At 39.4% G+C, this 9,577-nt stretch overlaps 1 protein-coding gene across 8 annotated transcripts in view; it reads left to right on the top strand.

Moving 5' to 3' along the window:
* Positions 1-419: 419 nt before the first annotated feature.
* LAMA2 (laminin subunit alpha 2) overlaps positions 420-9,577 on the top strand; it is a 376,025-nt gene continuing 366,867 nt past the window's right edge. For 3 of the 8 annotated variants that reach the window (XM_054197441.1, XM_054197439.1, XM_054197436.1), the window contains exon 1: positions 422-576. In XM_054197441.1, the coding sequence (XP_054053416.1) occupies positions 495-576 (82 nt within the window). In that variant the 5' untranslated portion in view covers positions 422-494. Of the gene's footprint in view, positions 577-772; positions 976-2,521; positions 2,547-9,577 lie in introns of those variants that run through there. The other 5 variants (XM_054197444.1, XM_054197443.1, XM_054197442.1 and 2 more) reach the window with 4 other exon arrangements.

Raw genomic sequence — 9,577 nt, 5'->3', positions numbered from 1 at the left:
CTGCCAAGGCGGGAAGGATGAGGGGGTCGGTGGCTGGCGGCACCGCAGCGGCAGCGGCCGTTACGGGTGGGTGCCGCGGCCGTTAGGCAGGGCACGTGCCGCCTCCCTCGCACGGCGCCTCGTGCGACCGGCGGCCAGAGTCGAGCTGGCGAGCGGGCGTTTGCTCTCCCGGCGGTGCCGGGCCGCTCCCGAAAGGCGGGCGGGCCTCGGCGGCCTCCCGTGTGCGCTCCCGGCCGCGGCAGTCTCGGTCCCCTCCTCTGGCTGTGGCTCAGGGCTTTGCCCCCTCTGGGGGCCCACCGGCCGCTCTTGCCGCCTCGGCTGCCCTCGGAGACGCGGGGCGGAGAGCGGCGGGGCGGGGAGGGGGGGACAGGCAGGGGTGTGTCCTGCTCCCGGCCCGGGGCAGCGAGGTCTCTTCTCCCTTCTCGGGTGGCGGCAGTTCACTCGCCTGGCTGGCCCGGGGCGGGACGAGACAGCAGCTCGGCTGCCTAGGAGCCATGGCACGGGGAAGTTTGCCGCTCCTCCTGCTCCTGGCGGCGCTCGGCAGCCGAGGCCAGCCGCCGCCGCCGCCGCAAAGAGGTACAGGGGAGCGGGGAGCCCGTCCCTCACTCGCCCCGGCCGGGGCCGCGGAGGACGTTGAGGGGGAGGCGACCTTGCCACCGCCTCGGGCGCCCTTGTGGTGACGGGAGGGTCGGGGGTACAGGGACCGAGAGTGACAAGTAACCCCCAGCCTGTAGAGGGGGCTTGGCGGGGCAGCGCTGCCGGGGCAGCACCGGCTGGTACATCGCCCGGTCTGAGGAGGCGTTCTGTGGCGCCGGGCGGGCCGCGGTCTTCCACCCCGCTGCTGCCGTGGTCCTGGCGGGGCGGCCGGCAGGGAGCTGGTCTGCTCCCCCCGTTACACTCCGTCTCCCGCTCGTTCTGCCCCGTTAACTCTGACACACGCTTTTATTAAGAGGCAAAGTCACGGTTCCGAGCACGGTAGGTGAGCTGCATTGTGACTGAACGTGGAGGGGCAAATCATACGTATTATTATAGTTTAGGGACTACGTGTCCTGGTCCCCGAAGCATCACAGTTTTACTGGCTAATCTGTTGGCAGCCCTCTCCCCGTGTTGTGCCCGTCTGTTGGCATCTCTCTGATTAGGAGAAGCTTGGTAGGCTGTATTGAAACAAATGAGGGCTGCTCGGGCTGCTTTTACCTAAGGTGACAATTTGATACACTTAACCTAGTAACAAAGCTTTTCTCGGTGCTAAAAACTAATCACGGCTGGAATGGGAAGAGAATCAATTGTATCCTGTATGAGTAGTCAGTGTCTTACACAAACAGTTGTATTCCATAGGTGTGTTGACACTAACCGTTTTTTGTTTGTTTGCCTTTTCAGTTAGTGTCATGTGGAAAGATCAAAAAGGGTGAGGTACAGATATCAGAGAAATAAACTTTATTAAATGTATCAGCTCTTACAGGAAATCCTTAAAACCGTTCTTCAGCTCACAGTATTCCTTCTGGTGCCTGCATTTGCTGCTCTTTACATTTTTAGCCTTGCTAAAAAGCATGCAGTAAGGAGATACCATGGGTGTGTTAAAATAAAACTAATTAAAGCCACCGGAATAACAGCAAGCTTCTGCTTGACCTTGATGTCGCTCTATATGCTGAACACTTTGGATTAGGAATTTTTAGGGTTTAGGGTTTACTTTGGAAACTATGATGTACTGTTATTTCATGAAAAAAAGTGTCTCAGGCAGCTGACTCAATTTTACTGTGTAAGGATAAACGACAGTTTATCAAGTATCTGTGTAGATAAAAACTCATCCAGAATTAGACTGCGTTTAGATGATGACTTATTGGTAAACATTGAAGACTGAGATATTAAAAGTAGAGCATTTAAGATATAGTACATCATGCATTTTCTTCTTGCCTTTTCTTTTTTTCCTTTTTTCCCCTGCCAGCTAATTCATTTTTTCAGCTGGAAAAATACTGATTTGGCATTTCTTTTAATATTCTTTCTGTTTCACTCACACGTGCACACAGGCACTTTTGGAGAATGCCCTTTTCTTTCTGCACTGTCTTGGGTTTTTTAACCTCTGCAGTGAAGGGATATGATCCTTGTTTTCCTTTTAAATTAGAAGTGGGTGTCTTGGGTGTTCATCTGCTGCATCATTGGTATTATGTTATAACTGAGTTCTGGTAATTCAGTGAGGAACACTAGGACTTTTAATTAAATGTTAATAATGTGATGATGGGACCTTCTAAACCTCACAGTTGAATTCAAGTGCTGGCCTGCCAAATTTTTAAGCCATTTACTGTCTTCTAAGATCTGTTACAGCTGCTAGGAGGTGCTAGCACTATGTAGATATCACACTGTTGCCCATGCAAAGAAGTAATGAACTCCTTTCTAATGCAACAAGTTTGAAAAGTCTGACTTCACTGAAGTCCTGGGGGATTTTTAACATGTACAAGAATGTTACTAGACCCATGGTTTATACCTTTAGCCTCAGAACTTTTTTTTTTTTCCATTTAATAGTTATTTGGTAATAACCATAATGTTGGATGGTAAGTACTGCTCTCTTAATTGTTTGCACCAGTCGGATGTCTGGGGAGAAAATTATGTAACAGAGCTGCAATGCTTTGAAAAACAGTATTTGAGAAATCACAATGAATTCCCATGTTGTTTTTAAGAACAGAACAGTTCAAGAACATTTTGCACCTCAAATATGAGAACAGTCTGTAATTCTTTTTTTTTGTTTTTAGTTTTTTTTTAAATTACTTAAGTTAGTAGAAAATTTACTGTGCTCAGAAACGTGGAGTTAAATTTGTTTTTTTTTTTCAGCTACACATATTATTTGTTCTTCTGTTGTTTGAACAGTAAGTACTTATATAGAATTTATCATAAAAAGGAAGAATTAGTGCTAAAAAGGCATGTGCATTCTGTAACAGTGTTTCTTAAGGGTATGCATAACTTGCAGTTAAGGCAAACTTACTGAAGTGCTATATAATATTTCTTTTGAATCTTGAACCGTGGTTCATCCTCTTTCCTGTGGAATGTGAGAGGAGGAGGAGTAGTTTACAAAGGAGTAAAAAACTTGCTTTGATCTTGAAGGATTCATCTTTTATTAAAAAGTCTAAGTTATCTATCATGAGAGAGAACTGAAGCTATGTATCTGTGAAAGGCGTGAATAGTAGAGACAGGGCTGAGGAACATACGCTGCACAGTAACTTGATCTGTGGTGTCAGTTGCTGACATCAGTGGAGATAACTCATGGAGTACAGGTGTTTCTTAGCATCTCACAAATCGGAAGTGTAAGTTGACTCCAAGAGGTGAAGTATATAGGACGCTTATAAAGTCAAAGTGAAATTTCTCACTCAAAAGAGATATGAGAGGTGAACATCAACTTAGTGTTAGCAGAATATGACTGGTGCCAGTCTGTTAGGCAATAGGTGGTGGCAGGTTGGTTAATATTTTTAAGTTTGTCTGTAGATGTAGGGGTTTTAAATGAGTTTTCAGAGTTTAGTTTGAAATTGTTCTCTCTGTGTTATCTCATGGAAATGAGGAGTTACAAGATTCCTTCCCACATGTGTACATGTGTGCATATTGTACACTGTACTATGAAAAGTCAAGAGAGAAGGATAATGGGACATAATTTTAATATTTCACATATTAAAGCTGAAGAATGTTGTGTGGACTTAGATTCTGTGTTTCTGGGGACAAAAACCCAGATGCTTTGTTAATGTAATCTGTAAAGTGAAAAGTCAAGTCTCTTATTTCTTTACAGGGACTGCTTTGGAGTAAGGTCAGTTTTCAAAAATGATCAACCCCCCTAGCTGAAATCATGATATAGAGAGCATTTCTGTCATGGTTGATAGCATTTAACCATTAAAAAAATTCTGATGACTTTATTTGGAGAATGGTGCTTGTAAATGGTTTAGTTGGTATTGGAAAGAATAATATTGGTAAATTTGCATTCTACTTTCCTGAGAACAGTTTAAGTGATTGCTCTGTTTATCAGCTTGTTCCCACCTAAGTATATTTTGAAGCTGTTGTCCAATATCAACCAAATTTGAAAGCAATGTAGAAATCTTTGCGATAATCACTGAAAATCAATAACTATTCAGGAGAAAGAGCCCCGAAGTATTTTCTCTTCCATGAGAGGAAAGGTAGAATGATTAAAATCTAATCCATTCAGTCTGGTTAGTCAACATATGTAGGGCTCATATGTGAAGGAGAACATGTCTGTTGTGAAGGACTGGCATCTTACAATGTGTAAAATTCTGTGTCTATTTTTTTTTTAAAAAGGAGTTCTTTAATCCCTTTTCAGGGTTTTATAACAGGTAACAAGCGTTGTTCACTGAAGGTGTACTGCAGTGTAGTACATTCTGTGTATACCCTTTTTAAATTCATTCTATATGCCGCTAGATATTTTTGCAGATAAACTTTTCAGTGATCTGGAAATTAAGATTTTTGTTTCTTTTTAATTATTTTTTTAAAAAAATCTATGTATACAAAACCAATATTGATCAGTTCTAGAAACTCTTTTAGCAGTATTTAGTGCTGCCTGATCAATAGGGATTAACCAGTCCCAGCATTTTGGGAGATGCTGCTCTCAGAAATATGTTGTGATTGCTCGTAACTTTTTACTTACAAGTTGTCCGTATTATTTTCTTATAGTTTAATAACTGATTGAGAAAGTGAAAGCAGAGGGTATTAATATGTGTTTCAGGTTTAGAATGTGAGAAAGGAAAACAGTAATTAAGGCCAACCTAAGGTATTATAAATACATAGAATTGCCCAGACTGACTGGAGACATGAATTTGTGTTTTTTGTATATATGCTTCAACTTGAAATAACTGTAGCCAAACTGAATGAGGTAGGTCTTGCACAAGAATGCGTGAATTTCTCCAAGCAACAAATAAAAACATAAGATGCCCTTTATGTTTAAACCCCTTATTATTAATTTTTTCCTCCTACAAGTTTTTTACAGGAGACTTTCTTATTACCCTTGAAATACTAAAGTCAGAACCATGGTTCTTTAACCTGTTCCAAAAATCTGCTCTAAAATAATACAGCAAACAATCATTTTTAATTAATTCAGGCTGGAGGAAGGAATCCACCCACACATGTTCTAATTTCTTATCCAGCTACTTGGACTGACAGTTTTTGGAGATTATAGTATTTTGGAATAAGAGGCAGCATGAATTCCTGGTGCAGGGTTGCTTTTTTTTTCCCCCCATTTTTTCTTTTTTTCCCCTGAAGTCCAGACTCCTTATGGAGTCAGGAATGTTGGTAATAGGACACAAATACATGCAAATGTGAACCAGTGTGCATATCTGAATATCTCCTTTTCTTTCCCAGATTTTTTTCTTAGACGATAAGCACTTAATTACTGGATATTTTTCTCCTGAATGAGAGTTCTCTCTAGAGTATCTGATGACTACAAGTTATTTATTCTCTTGTACCAGCTACTGTAGTTGATAGGATAGCTGCTTCCTAGTTCCTGCTTTTCCACAGTTTTGATGTTCTCCTCAATCTGAAAATGTAGGTAAGAGAGGTACCGAAGAAAATAGCAATGATTTCGCACCGCTTCTGTACCATGGATAGGGTAGAGATTAGACCTTTCTTTTTTTTTTTTATTTTTATTTTTTACAATTTAGTTTTATTAGAAAAATAGATTTGCAGAAAAAGTAATTTGAATTTGTGTGATTTTTGTTCTGAGAAATAGCAAAGATCTCTCAGGATTCTTGCAAAAATCAAAACAAATAGCTGTTACTACCCTCAATTTTTTCAGCAGTTCAGTCCCCATTAGTTACACCATACCATCACAAGGACTTTCCTAGGACTCTGTTCCCTGCCAGATTCCTCTAGCAGACATTATCTTTGAATCAGACCTTGTAATAACATTAGACTGTAAAGCAGCTGTAGGAGTATTATGCCAGGGAACTCTTGTGAAACCTCAGGAAGAATAATAAACATTCCTGCAGAGTGGATTATCCAAATACCATTACAAGCCTTGTTCTGTCCCAACTGACGTGTATCTACTACTGTCATAATTAATAGCTTTAAGATGTAATAAAAAAAAAAATCACTATAAAGTGAACAAAATGGTATTAAAAAATTAGTTTTATAGCTATATATATATATATATTTTAATGGCAAATGACTTTATCTTGTCATTCTTCACCTACCCAAATGAATGGGGACAGTCTTTGAGGTCATTTAGAAAGAATCAGAAGAATTCTTCATCAGAAAAGTTTGGAAAATATCTCTAAATATAATGTACATTTCCCATTGCTACAGAAAAATGGAGCAAAGCTGGGGGTTGGCAATCAGGAACTTAGAGGTATAGGAAACAGAAATTGGAAGCACTGTTTTTCTGCACACTTCCAGTGACAGTTGATTTAGGATTTAATTTGGTTTTCTGCATATACACTAGCTCCTCTGATGAACCCTGAGAGTTTTAGATGCTGCTTTCACTCAGGTACCTTTAGGTGTTGATGGAAGATGCTGAACATGGCAATGTATTCTTCTGTTTATGCTATCTGCTCAACAGCCTGTAATCCTGTTCCATAGAAATATCTGGGTAATCTCTATTATAGGGAAGTGCATTATATACTAACTTTCCTGGAGTATATCCTGCACTGAGAATGCACTATTCTGAACAGAATACTGCTATACAATTTTTACTGAACACTTTTTAGGCTGGGAGAAGGAATAAGTACATAGTGTTATTTCTACATATTACTATATTTCTAAATATGCATCGTAATACTATGTTGCTGTGATAACTATTCCATGCATTTTCTAAACCTGTCTGCAATGGTAGGGAATATGAGTAGTGTGGATTCCTCTGAAAGCCAGAGTGCTCTACAAAACAGGAAGAAATCCATGCCTTTTAAAGAATGAAAAGTAACATAAATAAAACATACAGGGCTTTTGAATTTGATATTTGAAACCACCATGAATAGAACATGTATGTTTGTGCAAATCCCAGAGCTGGTGATTTGAGTGTGATGCAGTTGCTCATCTGATTTAGTTGCGTGAATTATGCATGCATTTTTTGTAGTGGCAGCAAAAAGATGATTGCAGAGCATCAGAAGTACACTTCATGTGTTTAATCTTGAGCCATCATTGACAACACTGGATTTGTTAATATTACCTGAAAAAAAATAAATTCTTGGTACCATTTTGTCCCTGTGGATAATTTTTAGTCAACTTTAATGAAAATCGTGGAAAAACTCCAATTGTGAATATAAGAATTCCCATCCATGTTACATAGCATAAAACAGAGTATGTTTCTTATTGGCTTTTGATTTTGGTATAATTGGATAACATCTTCTATTAGTCACTCCTTTTTAAAGAAAAATGAGCCCTCACACAAAAAAGTTTTCTTTATCATGGGAAAAAACCTCACACATTTAATTGAAAAATATATTTGTAATATGCACACTGAATTCTTCTTTTAAGTAAAGTGTGTTTCTACAGCTGGGCACAGCCTTCTAAATTAGTTCCATTGTATTAAGGTTGTGTGTTGTGTGGGTTTAGGGTCTGTGTATGTGTGCTTCTCCCTCCCAGTCACTTTGGTATGCTTATATAGTAAATATGGCAAATATTTTCTAAATTCGGAGTAGGTGGGAAGCTTTTACATGCATACCCTATAATCATTGATTATGCATGCAGATTTGGTTTCCTCCCCCAGCTGCAGCTTTGACATGGAGAATATAAGGCAGCCATTTGCCAGCGAAATTAATAGTTAAATGCTTGTATCAACTTCATAGCTTGTTAACTAGAGGGGAAAATGCACTGAGCCTGCTTGCCATATTGGTAGGAGTTGTTTAAAAGTGACTTTGAAGCTCATAGTTTAATTGGTGAAAGAACTTTTGTGGCGTAGAAAAGTGATGGGAAAAACAGCAACAATAACAACAACAACAATCATCATCATCAAGAGCTTGAGTCAGTTCTTGGGGAAATTAGACAGTGCCCCAGAAGAATAAAGTGGAACCTAAGTTGTTACACTGCATCATTTGTCTGTTCATTGAAGATACACCTTATCCTTTAGTCAATATTGTTACTCATTATTTGACTTCTGACTGTCCCTCTTAGACCGTAATACCTAAAGGGATCATCAGGTACAGCTGTGTTCTAATGTATTGGTTCTTCATGATACTAATGCATCTGTGGCTGTTTCTACAGTACTTTGCTTCTACTTACAACATCTCTTTGTCCCAGAATATCTGTTTAAAACTTATGTGATTCAGAACTGGTGATAGGTTTTTATGCAACTGCTTGTTTTGCTGGTCTGCTTTTTGCCTTCACCTGTTGTTTTTCATCTTGATTAATTCATGTAATATAGCGCAAAATAGTAAAATTACATGAATGCCACTAGTAGGAGAGAGATTGATGCTTGGGTCAGTATGTTACTTTGGACAGAGAGTAAAACTGTGTTTAGAGTTCTTTGCACAGTGTTTCTATGTTTTTCATTATCTGTAGAAAATCTGGGTTTTATTTTAGTCATTTGTGGCTTTTAATTTGAACACATGGCTTACTGATACATGTACAGTTTGACAGTGTTCATCTTAAAAACATTGCTTGAGGAACATAAGGTACTTTTTGAGGGGAGAAGTTTGGGAGAAAAGGCTATTTATGTCTGTCTGCAAGAATGAAAAGAAAAATAGTTAGATATTCTGTGAGATGATTGCTAGTAAACCAAGCTTTTTGCTTCAGTAAATAACCTTTGCTGATGTTAAGCCTTGTCTTTGTATTCCAGGCTCTTTAGGGTTAAAGTAGAAGTGCCATATATACAGAAGGTCATATGGTGCTGGATCAAATGTATAACGTAATTCAAGAGAAAAATTTTGGTGATGAGCAAACTAATGAAAGATACACAGTAATTTCTGATTGTGTTTAGCATTATAGAGGACACAGACAGCTAATGCCCTCAGGGTTTTGATCTAAACAGCAGATGCAGGAGGATAGAAATGCTGATTTATTAAGTTATCAACTCTGGGTTTAGGATTTGTTGTTGGCATGAAAATGTTTGTGAAATCAGTTTAAATATAGATTGGTTAAGGCTGATGAGTGGTATTAGCTCAGCAGCTCTAGGGGAAATAGGTATTTGAATCTGAGATTTATGAAGGATGTAAAGAACTTGGTTTGAAAGAGCTGATAGAATAATGACATTATATAACCAATTGTTGAACAGGTTATATGAATAGCCTCATTACAGGGGAAATGGAAGCTGGAAAATGCGACACTAATAGTTAAGAAGGCCTCACATGGTGAACTTGTAACTTTAGTTTTAGAACTGAATGCAGTTGTAGACATAATAACAAATAGAATTGGTAAATACATGGATAAGTATGTTGTGCTGGCAAGAGCCAGAGTGGTTTTTGTGTATTATATGGATAAGCCTTCAAAGAATTTGTATTAGGTGTATTAATAAGGGCTATTATAGTAGATGTGGGTTTTCAGAAGAGCATAGGCCTGAGAGAATATGACTGGGTATGTCAAACTACAGTATCATAGAAAAAAAGGAAAGAACTCCATTTATGCAAGAATTCACAAAGGTTTGACAAGGTATATGCCTGTCTGG

This window comes from Rissa tridactyla, chromosome 3 (genome assembly GCF_028500815.1).
Source record: "Rissa tridactyla isolate bRisTri1 chromosome 3, bRisTri1.patW.cur.20221130, whole genome shotgun sequence".
In the NCBI taxonomy this organism is placed as follows: domain Eukaryota; kingdom Metazoa; phylum Chordata; class Aves; order Charadriiformes; family Laridae; genus Rissa; species Rissa tridactyla.
Note: the sequence above shows the minus strand (reverse complement) of the source record. Positions and strands in the feature narration are given on the sequence as shown.